General features: G+C 40.9%; 2 protein-coding genes across 2 annotated transcripts; both read right to left on the bottom strand.

Moving 5' to 3' along the window:
* Positions 1–4,426: 4,426 nt before the first annotated feature.
* rnf212 (ring finger protein 212) lies at positions 4,427–10,716 on the bottom strand. The gene is made up of 12 exons (XM_030102657.1): positions 10,608–10,716; positions 9,399–9,460; positions 9,189–9,263; positions 9,041–9,097; positions 8,542–8,600; positions 8,382–8,441; positions 6,772–6,839; positions 6,351–6,411; positions 6,228–6,270; positions 6,093–6,147; positions 5,418–5,466; positions 4,427–4,556 (listed from the first exon to the last, which is right to left on the bottom strand). The coding sequence occupies exons 1-12, from the start codon at positions 10,714–10,716 to the stop codon at positions 4,427–4,429; spliced, it is 828 nt and encodes a 275-aa protein (XP_029958517.1).
* Positions 10,717–11,835: 1,119 nt separating this feature from the next.
* Positions 11,836–14,807, bottom strand: LOC115396683 (transmembrane emp24 domain-containing protein 11). The gene is made up of 5 exons (XM_030102669.1): positions 14,678–14,807; positions 14,102–14,196; positions 12,840–12,965; positions 12,589–12,735; positions 11,836–12,043 (listed from the first exon to the last, which is right to left on the bottom strand). The coding sequence occupies exons 1-5, from the start codon at positions 14,805–14,807 to the stop codon at positions 11,894–11,896; spliced, it is 648 nt and encodes a 215-aa protein (XP_029958529.1). The 3' UTR covers positions 11,836–11,893.
* Between the last annotated feature and the right edge of the window lie 1,731 nt (positions 14,808–16,538).

Raw genomic sequence — 16,538 nt, forward strand, 5'->3', positions numbered from 1 at the left:
GCACACAGCAGCAGCCGCCACACACACAGGGCTGAGGTGGACCACAGCGCCCCCTAGAGGCTGATCAGTCCAACACCAGAACAAATATGTGAAGTATGACATTCATCTGGACTTCAGACGTGAAGGGTCGATCTCAGCTGGACCACACACACCTCCACCCAGTCCAGGAAGGCACAGAAAACACTGAACTTCCTCAGGAGGCTGAAAAAGGTTTTTTTCTCCATCACCTCCTGTATATTCACTTCTACGAGAGCTGCAGCGTGTGCTTCTCAGGCTGTACAGTGGAAACCAGGAAGGACCTGCAGCAGGTGGCGAGGATGGCTGAAGATGATATCAACACACCATTCCTCCATAAATCCCTCAGTTCTGATGAGCAGTTTTCATTTCTGAGCTAATCGCTTTTTGCCCTTATTGCTTTTTGATATAAAAGAAAAAGAATTTAATATTTAGGTTCATTAGGACTTCAAACATTTTAAAGGTTGTTAAAAGGTTTATATTGTCACCAAGTGTCTTATAAACATTGTTTCCATTGTTTGAGGGAAAATTCCATTAATTTGGTTGGTACTGTGTGACTTTTGAGAAGAGTACCTTGCATTTTTTTGACAACTTCACTACTTTCAAATACATTTATAAGCAGCACAGGGGCGGTACAGACACTCAGGAGCATCGTCACACAGATGTACTGACAACCAGAACACACACAAGAAGCGTCTCATTTACAGCACAGCCAGCAGGTGACGGCTGTCACACACTCAGCCACAGGTGAAGGACATCAGGGCGGCAATCAGACACGAGAAGGGGAAACCAGTAATCATCCAAACAAAAACACACAGAAAAACTGTCAATAAAAGACACTTGAATATATAAAAAAACTGTATAGAATCTCTGCTCTGAAGCACATTTCTCACACAAATGAAGAAGTCTATGAAAAAAATTGTGCTGTCAATCAACTGAAATTTCCTGACTAATTAATCACAATCCTCACCACTGTTATTTGGATCATTTGTGAACTCTCAATCAACAGACAAAATCACTGATTTAATGCGCAGAATCGGCTTTATCTGGATCTCAGGAAACATTCACAAATGTGGAATCTGAACCATCCAACATTCTAAAGTTGAGATGCTCAAGGCAAGGCCCGTCCCTTTTTCACTTTCAGTGTTCAACAGTCCAAAATGTCGACGGCCACAGGAGGATGTCTGTAACATTTTCTAGCTTCACATGAAGAATCTGATCCTCATAACCTGGACTGCACAGGGATGAAAAAATTAGTTTTCTCTCCTATTTCTTTTCTTTGAGCCAATTTTTAACCCTCAACCCCATTCTGCGATTAAACACAATTTTTTTTAAAAGTTAATCCTAACAGCACAAAAAAAAGTCCATTATCATTAACAAATGTTGCTGTAAAGTAGGGTTGTTTTATGCAAAATAAAAAAAAATAACTCCAAAATTATGAAAGTGAGGTGAATATCTGCTAACAAAGATCACACAATCAAGTAAACGATGCACATTTTATCAGTTTTAGCTTAGGAAAATAAATTGGAGGGAAGTAAATGTGTCTTCTCGGTGTTCTTTCAAGTAGATTCAGAACCGGTTTGATTTATTTCTTTCTGAAATTGGTTCAGTGTTTCTAGATCTGTGTGTCTAAAGGCAGAAGTTGACTACATGTATTTTAATAATGCGTTCTTTCTTTGTCTGTTTCAGGTTCTTTCAATCTGCTTGATATAACCTGGAGTCTAACACATCTATAAAGTCCTTTTCTGGCAGAATTTGGTGACTAAAGTCAATAGGAAAGCCTCCGGGCTGTCATTGAAGGTGTAGCGCTCCTCAGAAAATAAATCCTCTTCGGGGTATACCGTATTTGTTTTAAATTGCCCTTCTTTACATTAAACAAAATGTTAAACAATGAAGGTGACAGGGATCACAGATTACACAGAAACACTTTTCTGGGCGCCTCACGGAGACAAATAGCTCCGGTGTGAAATCATTTAGTTCATGTCGCGTCCTGCCTGGAGGGGATTACTCTCTCAGCCCAGGAAAAGGTACGAGGCTCGAACTCTGAGTGACAAAGTGTGAAATCTGGATCAGATTAAGTGGGAAGCTTCTTTCACACACACACACACACACACACACACACATACGAGAAGACGGAGAAGCCAAGAGAGAGAGGGGGGGGGGGGGGGGGGGGGAGGGATGGACGAGCTGTGGGAACACGGTGAATAATCACCACTGACATCAGAACAGTTTTCTTTAGCTCTCTGAAGTGGCAGAGCTCATTTGTACTGCCCCAAGCCATGCTGTGTGTGTGTGTGTGTGTGTGTGTGTGTGTGTGCAAAAGCGAAAGAAGAAAGAACAGTCTTCTGTCTGTAATATAAAGTACAAACACAAGTCAAACTTTCATGTAAGTGTGTGAAACCAAACAGTGTATTTGTTGTGCAAGAGTGTATGTAAGTCTGTATGAAAAAGTTTGAGTGTGTATTTGCGTGTGTGCTCATGTGTGTGTGTGTGAGCCAGTTTGTGTCAGTTCAGTAGTGTGTCTGTGTGTACGTGTGTGTTTGTCAGTGTTACGTCTGCATCTGTACTCAAGTACATCTGTGTGTACGTGGCAGTGTGTGTCTGTGCTTGTGCCAGGCTGTGGACACCACACGTGTGTAAGTCTATGTAAAGTGTGTGTTTTGGTGCCTGTAATGTGAGTTTGTGCATTTGTGTGCTTATGTGAGTGTTGTGAGTCTGTGTATGGTGGGTCTGTGTGTGTGTGTGTGTGTGTGTGTGTGTGTGTGTGTGTGTGTGTGTGTGTGTGTGTGTGTGTGTGTCAGCTCCGTCTGCCCCGGGGAGCCATTTCTCTCTAAGTGGACCTTTAAAAAACAGGAAAGGATCTCAGAGGTGAATCAGGCCTGCTGAGTCCGTACAAGATTCTCGTGGATGGCGTGCACGCCCCCCCGCCGTGCACGCGCAGTCACACCTGAGCCCGCTTGAATAGGCAGCATTCAGCACCTTGACAGGCGGGGACAATGGAGGGAGGATGGCGGGCCTCCAGAGAGAGCCGGGCCTGTCCGGACAGCTCCTGCAGCTGAGATCCTCTTCCTGCCTGACGCCCGGCCCGGCCCGGCCCGGCTCGGCTCTCTGCCTCCACCTGCACACGTTTTGTAACAGATTTGAGGGTGAAGTCACGAGTCTCCTTACCAAAGTCAAAAACCACCCAACCAGGACCGGGAAGCACGAGCAGGGAGCAGCTCAGACTGGTTCCTTCACGTCGGGCTGGATGATAAGAACCCCTGGTAACAGTAAACCCTGCACCGCTGGAGAGACGGGGCATTTGTGGGATGAGCTGCAGATCTCAGAACGGCAGCTATTCCTAAGTAAAAAGCCAAATCTTGTCTCTCTTTGGTAATGATTTATGTTGAAACATTGATTCTCCTGAATGGTTTCCAACAAGACGACGCCAGTGGTTTATTTTACTAACATCAGAACACTGCACTTCCTCCTGTATCTTTAAAAAAGAAAAAAAAAATTCTATCTGCAACTTCATATCAGTGTGTTTCAACATATTTCTCTTGTAAATGAGAACATGTCTCAACGAGATCAGGTTGTATAAATAAAAGTCAAATAAAACAAAATTCATAGTGATGTGATGGAGCTCTGCTCCTTCTGCTAAATATTTACTCTTCAGTCCACTCTGTGTTCTTCTATCTCATCATATTTGGACAGTCTGAAGCGTGTGTGTGCGCATCCGCATGAGTGTGTTTATGTTGGAGTGTGTGTGTGTTTATAAGCGAGTGGTGTGAGCCTCTGCCTCTGTGTGTATGTGCAGGTTTTCAGTTTCAAATTCCAACAAGTCGATCTACCAGGAGGAGACCCATCAGATTCATCCTCCCACAAATGCATAATCCTGACAACCTGCAGCACGATTAAAACTGTGTGCTTGATTAGTTCTCCGGTGAAACCCAGTGAACAATAACCCGGCTCGTCTTTGTGGACGGAGCAGGTGCTGTGCGGCAGCGGGCGGGGCCTCGCTGCGCCCGTGGCTTCGGGCTCGCCGGGCCGGGTTCAGGCCTGCACATTTCCCTCTTTTCAAAGTGATTCTTCTGAATAGTCTGACCTTTGACTGCATACCAGCAGCCGCAATGGAAGCCAGCCCGGCTGAGTTTATGGGGATTTCGGCATCGATCGGGGAACTCGGGGCGAAATGAAACACTTAGAAACTGAAAGCTCTTTATTCAACCACTCAACAACTCTTTCTTTGTTTTTAGTCATCAGGGGTAATAAGTCTCTGCTAAAATGTCCAAGTTGAACACGTTGGCTTGTTCCAGTGGCCAAAATAAACATACCAACGGCTTTGTTTTTATGTTGAGAAGCATAAATACCTCTCTGAATGTCAGCGGCCAGGTGCTTTTCTTCTACACTTCCGTGTGTGTGTGTGTGTTGGCTAAGGAGAAGGACAGACTGGGGAGGACATGGAGTGTCTGAAGGAGGACAGAGGTTTGAAGATGGGAGATTTCCAGGCCGGGGTCTGGCTGTAGGAGACGCTCGGGGTCAGAGAGGCTCCCTGGAATCGACTGTGGGAGGAAGACACACACTAATTATTCCATTTTAGTGATGGGAATCAGACAGAAACCAGCAAAACAACAGAATGATCATATCTGACACTCAGAATCAACCCAGATTCCCCAAGTTCTGGAGGGTTTTTTACTGAAGGGGAAGAAAAGTTTATATTTACATGAAAAATACCGAGACACACACACACACACACACACACACACACACACATCTGCCAATAATTATTTATCTCTCTCTTTTCTGCAGAGCAGTGAATGTTTCACATGCTTCAAAACTGAGGCTCAGTCCTGCTTCTCTTCATGTCTCACTCTTTAGGAAGAACAAAAACTTCACAGGACTTCATTTCACCTCTTTATTCGACCACAAACAAAATGTAGCAGCTTTCTCAACAAAAAAAGCAGCTTTTAGAAAACATTCTATTAACCTGATTTAATCTTTTAAAATGACCGAATCAGGTCACGTCTGTATTCATTGAGATCCAAGATCAGTGCTCTCTCATTGGGTTTTACTCACTAAATGTCGTCACGCTGACATGATGACAATAAAGTTCTATTCAATCAGTGATCAATCAGAAGGTCAATCAGTGACTCTCTGAGAGGAAAAAGGTCAGAGATGAACGGAGAAAGTTCCAGTGAGACAGAATCAGTGTTTATCCTCGTCCCGGCCCGGAGTTCTGGAAGCTTCCTTCACTCTGTCAACAAAGTGATTTCAGAGAGAAGAAACCCAGAAGTCTTACAATAACAAGCTACAAAAGAAAACCAACAAATCAAGACGCACAGATGCATGAGCAGATTGTGTCGATGCTCACTGAACCCAGAACACACACACACACACACACACATGCTGGTGGGACCAGTCACCTGACCGTGGCCGAGCAGGCGGAGCGTTGGGACGACAGGCAGCCGGGGCCTAAACAACACAAAACGCAAGCAGGCCTTAGTGATGAACACACACCTCTTTCTTTCAAGGTCATTATGAGCTCAGGAGTGTCTCTTTACGCCACAAGTCTCATTTAGAAAACCCCCGGAGTCGTCTTCCACCACAAGCAGCATCTCACACTTGCTGCTTCAGCGGTTGCTAATAAACACAGAAAAACAACGAAACGCCGCGTTGCTGTGAGCGATCGCGCTGTTATCTTCACCGTCTCCATCTGCTTCACGCAATTCTCTCTTCACTGTGTTTCACAATCATAAAGCAAGTGAGTGTTTGGACCGCGGCATTGTTTTAATCCATGAAGGGGGGCTGCTAAGAGCATGTTTATGCACAAGGATGCCTCCCCAGCAGATCAGTGCCCGAAATCAAGGCGCTCTCTGAATCATGTGGCTGATTGGAAAATATTCACTTTTCACGGAGCGGCCTGATAATCGTACACATACAAACACAAAACCTGACCTTTAACTTCTTAAATACTCAGATTTCAGCTAATTTCACATTTTTGGAGCGAGAGCGATGGAGTCGTTAATAAATAAAATTATTCAACAAAATCAATCAGTCAAAATCCAATCGGCACGAAGCAGATATCACAGCTCCCATACCCAGCGTCCCGTCCTGTGGAGAGGCGATGAAGGACAGCCGGGGAGCGGGGACAGGCTGGAAGACAGACAGCGTCAACACGTCAACGTCTCTCATTCTGGAAACAGGAGGACGGCGTCTGGAAGAAAAGGACTCACCTTTCTGAACAGACTCCCTTCATCCACCTCCATGTTTTCAGTCCTACAATAAAGATTTTCATCAAAGGAGTTGATCTCTCGGATTCAACTTGTAAACGTAGGACATTTCTGAGTGAAACTCACATGTTTGAGACTGAAGCGTGTCGTGAGAGGGAGACGGGGGAAGTGTACGGCATCTGAAGAACTGAGAGGAAACCAGAAGAAAAACACATTAAAATCGACCAGATGCAGTGGTTTTGGTTTTTGTTTTTTGTTTTTTCACTTTGTGGTCAATGGATCCGTTGTCACATTTTGAAACAGTGACTTCGGTGACTTGGACGAACAATCGGAATGAAGTGGGTGACAAAACTTCTTCCTGGTTCAAAACACTAGGGATTGAAATAAGCGTTTCTGGAGTGTCAATCCAAGCAGTTTTCCATTTGATGAGTCAAGAAAATACAAGAGGAAGTGAGTGAAACTTAAATATAAATCTGAATCCATCGCCTTTAATGAAGTGTTACACTGTTACAGCGTGTGTGTGTGTGTGTGTGTGTGTGTTGTTTACCCGCTTTATGTCCATGTGGCGTTTGGGACATGCGGCTCATCTGGGGCACAGATGAAGCCTGCTTCACCCTGAGTGAGCACAGCAGTAAATAAGATCCATCAAAGCTGCGGTTTTCGCCTCCAGACCACCACAATATGCTTTTAATTTGAAGGGTGTAAAAGCTGACAGTTTATTTCAGGGCGACTCTGCTTCAGAAGCTCTTTCCTGAAACTAACAGGCTCCGTTTCCACGAGCCAGGACTGACACCTAGTGAGAGCAGAGCGGCCGCCGCCAGCTGATTGGAGATGGATTCAAACTGCTGCCAGAGGCCTCCAAAATACGAGCATCTGTGCCAGAAAGTCTACACTCTAAGTGGATTCAGTGACTCTTTCCTCACAAATAAGTGTTGCCTGTGTTTGATTTTTAGAAATACTTTAATTAGAGTATAATCCACAGAAAGTGTGTTCCAGGATGTCGTACTCACGCTCGGTGCTTAAGATTCCTGAATTTATGCTTTTAGTTTTGCAAATATGATCAATTGTGACTCCATGTTTGATCACAGCGGCTATAAAAGAGCTGAAAGCAGACACATCGGGGGAAAGCTCAGCGGCGTTTCTTTAAAAAAGAGCTCAGGTCACATTATAAGAGAGTCATATTGATGCATGTTTGAGTTGTTTGAACTAAGTTTTTTTAAATCACACATTTTTAAAAAAATCCTATTTTTGCCAATAAATTCAGAAATGCTTTTTTTTTGTCAGCTTTACATTTTTTCCACAAATAGCTTTCAAAATGTCCCTGTTGTTAGAATTTTTAATTACAGGTTCATTTAATGTTGTTAAAGTTCTTTATGCTGTTTAGTTGAACTTTAAACTCACTAATTTGTGGAATATTTACCTCTGAAAGTCTCTGGTTACAGCAGGGGTTTAAACTCATTCCACCATCAGAGGGTGAAATAAAACAATAGTGCCACGATGGCCTTTAACTTAGAGATCTTTGTCTTTTTCTTGGCACAGAGCATATGTGATGAAAATGTCTAATTTTTCAAACAATTACTTTGGAAAACAACTAGAATCTGAACACTGAGCCACTTTTAATGAAACCTCCTGGTGCAAAACACAGTAAAATGTTAAAAGCAAACCTTACAGCTGTTGTATTATGCATGTTTTTATAAACTCACCCTAACAGCATGGCTTTGGTCTCAATATTTATTTATTTATTTTTTTAAATCAATGATTTTTTTTTTAATTTCTACAATTTCCTTGGTGGGTTGACAAGCCAGACAGAAACCTCTTCCTGGCCAGTTTCGGTCCACAAACCTTATGTTTGTCGTCCATGAGTTAAGGAATAGAACTATTTAGCTTGTTTTACATTTGTTTTAATTTCAAAGTTAGATTCCTTCTGATTTTGCACAAAATGGCCAATAAATGTGATCCACATTTTTTCCAATTGCACAATTGAAAGATGCTCCAAAAAATATCTACAGGATCAGAAAATGAATTGCCCAAACGTTTGGAAAGCACAGCATATTCCTGGACATAATGGGAAGAGGAAACAGCTCATTTTAATGAGTAATTGTGGGAAAAGCTGAGTGCTGCCCTTTTTATTTCCATAACCCGGAGCCGGGGTCGCACCTCTGCTGCTGGAGGGAGTTTTTCAGCTTCGCAATGTTGGTGCGTTGTTCATTCAGCTTCCTTTTCAGGAGGAAAAACAAGATATTAGAACACTCTGAACCCAAAGTGTCACAATCTCTGATTCATGATTCAAAAAAAAACACACATGATCTGGACTTACTCTGTCATCTGTTGCATTTCTTGCCTCATCTTGACCAACACTTCATCTAGCTTCTTATTCTGCCGTGGTGAGAACATGAGTGATGCTCAGAGGGAAAAACACACATCTGATACATGGGTGTAGAGTGATCATTCACTGACTAAACAGAAGAAGCACACTGTAGCAACCAATAATGCAATAAAAGCCAAATATGAAAAAAAATTGCCAGTAATGCAATAATTTTTCACAATTTTATTGTAATAAAGCTAATAATGTCATAAAATAGTTACAATATTTTTTTAAATTTTTTAAGTAATATAAATAATATAAGTGTTTCCCATTGGAAAGATGTTACATTATGGGCTTTATTAAATTCAATATAGCTAAAATTGTTTAATTTATGGGTTGTTGAACAAACTTTAAATATGTTAAAACACAAGTAAACTTTGAGGATCGATTAAATATGTCAAGGAAAGAAAGAGGCTGTCGATCTGGAGTCTGAGGACTGAATGAATCTCACCTTCTGCTGATAATAAGCCAGGATCCTCTTCTGGTGTCTCGACTGGAACTTTAACACCTGAGGAAGGTTCACACTGTTTATGAGCATACTTTAAAAAAAGCAGAGTTTTCTAAGGTTGATGATGTGTTAGGAGCTTGATCAGGGCGACCTTGCTGATTTCTGTGAAGTGTCTGGTCGCCGTACTGTTGATGTCAGAAAACAGGGCCTTCACTTCAGCACTGCTCTGAAAGAACAAACATCACACGGGATCAAGAAAACAACATTTCTTACTTTTAGGAAGTGCTCTGACAGCTTTTTACAGAATTTAGAGCCACTTCAAAACTTTAAATAAAGGGTTAATGAGAAGATGTGTGCTTACTTTCTCTGAGAGAGCTGATACTTGACATTTTGAGCTGCATATTAAACACTTTCCAGGATTACCTGAGAGAAAGATCAAGCATGAAAAATGCTAATTGTCCACTTTGTGTTAAATAAAAAGAAAAACATCAGCTTCAACAAGACGCATTGATGGAGAATAAAGTTTCCTCTGAATAAGAACCAATTTTAAAGCCTTGGGTCTGAATCAGGGAGTAAAATAGAAAATAAAACTTTAAAGAAAATAAAGTAATAACATAAAATCAACATTGAAATTCTATAAATATTTCATTTCAAAATAATGACAAACTGTGATTAACTATGTAATTCATATTTTAGAGCTCCAACAAGTCTTGGGATCAAAGAAAAAACAATGGGTGAACTATTTTAGGAAGACAATTTCCGTTATTACCAAGTAGATAATGGCAGCATGACCAAGGTAAAATTCCAAGATTTTTTTTGAACACCGAATAAAGGGTGTATGTAAGTCACTCAAAGATTGCTGAAAGCAGTAAGAAGCGTAGAATTATTTGTTTCTTACAGAATTTAACAGGATTAAACTTTGACAACACCAATAGGCGTGGTATTCTTATTAATTTTTGTATAAAAGTGAACAATCAACACTGCAATATCACTCTAATTCCAACAGATGTCCCTGTTTGACTATTAACTCACTTATTTGAGGTCCAGACTTGATCTGTATGTAGGACTTTTTTTAATCATCCAACCATCACAGACTGGGTTAAATATAAACAATAAACTGCATCTTTTCCTTCAAGATTGATTGGTGTATTTAACTTGAACATATAAATCAATAAATGATGAAAATCGATGTTTAACACACACAACTATTGCATGTTTTCAAGATTTAAGATTTTGTTTTTGCAAGAAAATACAGGAAATAGTGGAAAAATCATGCTCATTGGGAAGCAATTAATCTTTGAGAGCAATCAATTGAGAAATGACACTAATCACAAGGCAAACATGAGATATGTGTGTCTTTGAACACATTTTGCAAGGCGTAAATGGCACGTATAAGTTAGCTGTGATATGCTTCTTAAATATGAATAACCAGCTCTGTCGTATCGCTGTAGCTCCACCAGATGTCCCTGTCTCACCATCAGTTCACTTGTCTCCAGACATGAGCCAGATTTATAACACACCATCATCACAGGCTGGACTCAATGTGAACCTGACGCTAAACAGGTCGTACCTTTCTGGTAGCAGACGCTGCAGATGACATGGCCACAGGTTGTGACAGCCAGTTTGCGGTCGGCGCTGGGGCAGAGGAAGCAGGAGTTGCAGCAGACCCAGAAAGACATCTGAAGACCTGGAATTTTAATCACGTGAAGATTAAACTAGCCAGGCAGCTAATGCTAACGAGCGCGTGCCAATTCTCCTGAGCAAACAAAGTTAGCAAAGCGATACAGCCCGCACCCTCTGTTACATACATGCTTCCCCTCTATTTATCTTTTATCAGATGAGTTTTCTTAAAAAGAGATAACTTTGATTTTATAGTTAAATAATGTAATTACCTAATGAGGCGCCATTTCTGAAGCTACTTGGAGTTTTAGTTTAAACGGGGTGACCATTCTAGAAGGGGGCGTCGAGAGGGGCCCAACATTTGGTTTATATCAACGACCACATGCTGGAAGCTCTAAATTATAGAAGCTCTGCAGCAACAACATGTCGGGAACCCCCCTTTACCTGTACTCGAGCTGTAGCGGTCAGAAGGGGGACTCAGAGAGACGGACTAGAACAGTGGCGGTTCTGGGGAATAGAACAACAGGTGAACCATGTGAAGCACATCCATATATACTTTATCATATCATGATTTATTATTCATACATTATATTTTTTTATGATAATCTATCGATCCACACTAATTCTATTATGTCATAATCTGTAACACACACGTAAATCATTTTCATTCATAATTACAGCATCTAGTCATTATCGATCCGTCTGCTGCACCTTGTGAGGATGGCTTCAGGTCAGGGGTATAAAATACATTCAGGCTGTGACCGACTCCTCAAGTTTGGAGGAATCATGTTTCCTTTGTGAACTATTTGAGAACACTTATATATTTTCAGCTTTGTCTTAGTTAGATGTTCATCTAAACTGAAATATTAGCTTTAGTTTTGTAAATAATTATAGATGAAAAAGCACCAACAATCTGAAAAACTGACAATACAAAACACAATTTTTTCCCTTTCTTTTAAAAGGAGAAACAACAGATTTCACCACAAGAATATTTTGATGTTTTTGCAGTTTTGTAGTAGAAACCAGAGTCCCTCAAGAAAAATACAGTCATACTGGCAAGAAGCATCACACTACTCACATCTTTTTACTTCCAACGCCTTATATTTTTATTACAGACATTGCAATAAAATGAAATTCTGACAAGTAAATAGTTTGAAGGATTATCTCTACATCAATACAGAAACTGCAGGGGTAAAAGAGCAGGCAGGTTGTAGAAAAACAGCAAGGTGGGGAGCCTTAGACCAATTTCTTTTCGATGAAGAAGTCTTTCAGTCGCTTCATCTGCCAGAAACCAACAGACAGCAAGATGGAGGTCTGCACCACAGCCCACCACATCACCTTTCTGTTGGTGTCCTCGCTGACCTGACGAAACACCTCCTCCTTCTCCTGGAATACAGAAGGAAGGACATCACATGATTCATTCATACAACCATTTTGTTGCACTTTGGTATGAGTCAACGTGCTTCATAAGTGAATCAATACAGAACTGACAAGACAAAACAGGGCTTGGCACATTGTAAAAGATTATAAATGGTTTCAAAATGATGAATGACAACACATGATAAAATTTTAAAAAGAAAAAAGATTAAATTGATTGCGAGATAATTTTGAAATATGAAAATACATATAGATAAATGTTTGGTGCAAAGAAATGACATAAAAAAGAATAGTTGATTCACTGTGAACTTCTTAATGACCTAATAACACTTTATTGTAAGTAAACAAAGACAGATGTAGATCTCTAGTTATTTATATACCATCATATTATTGTTTACTGGGTCGACCCTCTTCAGACCACATCGCTCTGTGTGAGGTAAAATGAGTTTGACAGCCCTGGTCTAGAAGTCAGGTTAGAGGTAAAAAGGTAAAAAGTTGGATTCTGGAAGTTGTGTTCCTGGAACATCAAAACACTGAGATGAAATCAGATGTACCCTCTGGTAGTCCTGGTGTTTGAGGATGTATCCCATCTGGTCTATCATGTGTCTCAGACTGTTCTCCAGAACCTCCAGGTTGCTTTTGGTTCTGTCTATCTGAGGGTCGATGGTGTGCTCTCCCATCTGGACATCCAAATGCAGCTTCTGTTTGAAGAATAAAAAAAAATAAAGACACATTTTGAATTTTATTTCCCTCAGATTCAACCATTCTCAATATTGTTTCCTCCAGGTGTGCTCGAAGGTCTGACCAGCTTTTCTCCAGCGTAGACGGAGAACTTGGTGGAGTTGGTTTGGAAGCAGAGGAAGTGATTCCCTGAGGCGTGCGCAGTGAAGGTGAACTTGCCAAATTTACCGAAACGTTTGTCCACCACGATCTAAAGGGAGAGAGACTGTTAGGCTTCAGCCGGCAGTGGGGCACGGTTACAGAAAAGGGAATAACTTGGAGAATTTTTCTTGATTTCTGTTTATACGGTTTTTACTATGTGGTTTTCATGTTTGGCCACTAGAGGGCACTGTTGACTGTGTATTGAAACAACAGAAAGAAACTAGGCCTGTGCAAAAGAACCTTTTGCAAATCCATGTGTAATCGGAGCATTTTCAAAAGGTGCATTTTCTTCTATCTACATAGAGACGGAGCATTTATAAAAAAGTTCCACCTTGGCTTTAAAAAAGTTGCTTTCAGTGGATGCAGTCATGGGTTTCTTGAAGCTGGAGAAGATAAAATACTCGCTGAGCGGTGACTCTGACCTGACTCTTTGATAGTGTCAATGCTTTCTAACATTTTTTACCTGTCTTCAGTCTCTCCCCTTCGATTAATGGCGTCTCCACCTGCCCCCTTTGTTCCTTTATTTATTTCCTTTTTTGTTTTCTATATCTTCTTCTTCTTTCTGATTCTTAATTATCTTTACTTATTTATTCATGTATTTCTTAATTATTTATTTGCCTCATATACGACAAGGGTCATGCCTCTCAGTCGGTTTTTTTTGTTGCGGTGTTCAAGACAATCTTTTTTTTGTACAAGGGATAAATAAAGAAAAGAGGACAAGAAGTTGGGAGATAGCATACTCTGAGGTCTCCATATGTCCCTCGTCTTATTTATGTACTCTTTGGGATTTTTCAGAGTGGAACTTGTAATGTTCTTTTTTCTTCTGGTTCATGCATCACCCTTCTAAGAAAAATATTAATTAAAAAAAAAAAAAAGACATCCAACCTGAAGTTGTGTGTTTTCTGATGATGGAAGAGAGTCAGGATTTAGGATTTAACATCAAGAGACAGACACCCAGTCAAACCGATGACAACTTTCATTCTCCACCTGACTTCACTTGCTCATTTAGACTGTGAGACGAACTTGGAACAGTACAAACCCGCGCTCAAACAGGGAGAACATGCAGACTCCTCACCCACAAGCTCTGACTTCAGATGTCTCACCAGTGCACCAGGTTGAGCCAGCTCATGTTAAACACATCTCATCCCTCCTGGGTCTGAGTGGACCAGTCTGTGTGTTCCTTACCTCGAAGTTTGGGTCTTTGACCTTCGCCCTGACGCCAAAGTAGCGAGATGGCTTGCTGGATGACTCCCGGTGCCACGGCTCCAACAAGAAATAACCTCAAAGGCAAGACACACTCAACATGTGAGGTTAAATACATACGTTGTCTGTCAGGCTTGTAACGTTTGCTGAGCTTCACATCGAAACTTATGATACTCTGTGTTTACTCATCATAACTCATACATTTGTTGGCATATTATTGTTAAAACAAATGTCAGCAGAGGAGCCAGACTTTCCTGTTTCACGCTGTCTAGGAATAAACGAAGGAAAGGCATTTATGAGTACACTGGTTATTTATTACAGGGAGCACAAAGAAAATCACTTTTCAAGAAGACACAGCCTAATAGTCACGTTGGAAATGTCCCCAATGAGTCACAACCTGCTGCTCTGGCTTCTATTTTTTTTCTCTCTCTTGCTGAAACAAGACTACTGTATGACTCACAATGATAATGTATTAAATATGCACTTAATGCCACATTTATTGTTACAGTTGGGAGCAGACGTGAAACCCGGGAGGACGGCTCGGTCTTTACAACTCACTGGTGACCAGCGAGTCTTCAGGAATCTCCTCGATGATGCACTTTTCCTCCTGTTCCCCCAGATCGAAATACATGGCGCCCGCCAACATCAGGTAACACTGCAGCAGGAAGCCTGTCCCTCGCAAACCCATCTCATCAGATCGCAGCACACCTGACGGCGTCCAAATGCTGGGCCGATCCTCCAAACACTATGTCGAGTGCTATAATGGAGAAGGGGAAGGCTGCCCCAGTGTGAGAAACTCGCAGGTGCAGCTTAGTGTGACGAGATATTTCCAGACATTTTGTGACTGATTAACCTGCAGGCATGAAATGGGGGAAGAAAGGCGTATCGTGGAGAGGTGAGAGATACCTTAAAGTGACCCCCAAGAGAACAGCATTTAGCAGTTTACCCAGTAGGTGTTCTCTTGGACAGCATCTCCATTTCTACATTCTCTGTCTACTTTCCTGCCAAAATGTTTATTTTCTTGTACATGAATGCTACTCAAACAAAAGCTACATTTTCTGTTAGTGTTTAAAATCCTGTGGCTTGATATGTAGCAGCTAAAAAGAGCCTGATGACTGATGACCTGGCTTATTTGTTAACAGTGTTTAAATGAGGCCTTGATGTGTGAATCAGTCCCTTTATCTGGAATTTGGAGAATTCTGTGCAAGATCAAGTAAAAACAAAATCTTTCTCCACTTTCATGTTTTAATCTCATTAATAATTCTGCACAGTTTGGCACATCTTCAGTGCAAAACCAGGTGAAACAGGAACATAGCGTCTTGCTGGGTTTTTCTGGTGTGCATCAACCGAACCTTGTTCGATCGTTGCACAACTCCATATCACAGCCTCCTCAGTTGTTAATCCACAGAATAAGGCACAGTGTTTGGAAACTGAGTGGGAAACGTAATCCCAAGTACAATAGCTGCCATGTGTTTACCTTTTGAAATGAACTCCCACACAGAGAATAAACCCTCCTCGGGTTCACCATCTGCAGAAGTTTTCATCCCTGAAGTCAGCAGAGAGTCAGGTTGCCTTCTCCTCCCACACCTCAGCAGCTTTACACAAAGTGTGAGGAATAAATCATTATGCCTATCATATCTTTTTAACAAAATAACTTACTTTACATTTATATACTGTTAGCATTAATACAAAAACGTCCTCTGTAATAGGAGGAGAAACAAAGAGTTTATGCTGAACCAGGTTTTTAATCTTTAATCTCTTTGTGATTTTTTTTTTTAAACTGTCTGGAATAGAATAGAATAGAATGGGAAAATTCAAGGCAGCCAGCAGCTCGCAATTTTGCAATTTGGGGTATTTTCACAGTAATATTTTAAATTTTTGAGAATTAATCAAGGTTAAAATGAATATGTTGGATTAAAACAATTAATTTTTTTTCATCAAAAGAGCAACTGAGATCATTCTTTGCATTTAAATTGATGAAAATCATTTTCAATTAATCTGGGATATAAAATGCTACACAGATACATTTTGGGTGATTGTTTTGGTTTCTCCCACTCTCAGGGGTCACCACGACTCATTACACCTTGTCCCATGGGTTTTTGGTGAGACTTCATTTGATGTACCACTGGGCAGGACTGTAAGACAAACAATCATGATAAAAGAACTTCAGTGTAATGTGTTAAGTGATATTATTTCTGATAACCTCTTATTTTTTATGCAAGATTCAAAATAAACATTGAGATAGGTATCGTTTGTTTAGGAGTGAAAGAAGCTTCTCGTAATAATGTGAACATAACTATATTGCCTGTTTGACACTATATAAGAAGACGAGCAGGATCCACATTAAATTAAAGCAAGTCAGAGTGTTTGTAATTTCATTTCTTTCATGTAATATTTCATAACTACCTGTCATTGACCA

The sequence above is a fragment of the Salarias fasciatus genome, chromosome 2, assembly GCF_902148845.1.
Source record: "Salarias fasciatus chromosome 2, fSalaFa1.1, whole genome shotgun sequence".
Classification (NCBI taxonomy): domain Eukaryota; kingdom Metazoa; phylum Chordata; class Actinopteri; order Blenniiformes; family Blenniidae; genus Salarias; species Salarias fasciatus.

Bases quoted from the DNA above. Each gene is read 5' to 3' on its own strand.
- rnf212 (XM_030102657.1), bottom strand. From the start codon at position 10,716: ATGTCTTTCTGGGTCTGCTGCAACTCCTGCTTCCTCTGCCCCAGCGCC. The intron at 9,461-10,607 runs GTACGACCTGTT...TCTTTCTCTCAG, and splicing joins CAGCGTCTGCTACCAGAAAG to GTAATCCTGGAAAGTGTTTA. The intron at 6,271-6,350 runs GTGAGTTTCACT...TCTTTATTGTAG, and splicing joins CACGCTTCAGTCTCAAACAT to GACTGAAAACATGGAGGTGG.
- LOC115396683 (XM_030102669.1), bottom strand. From the start codon at position 14,807: ATGGGTTTGCGAGGGACAGGCTTCCTGCTGCAGTGTTACCTGATGTTG. The intron at 14,197-14,677 runs GTGAGTTGTAAA...CTTGCCTTTGAG, and splicing joins TGAAGACTCGCTGGTCACCA to GTTATTTCTTGTTGGAGCCG. The intron at 12,966-14,101 runs GTAAGGAACACA...CTCTCCCTTTAG, and splicing joins TCAAAGACCCAAACTTCGAG to ATCGTGGTGGACAAACGTTT.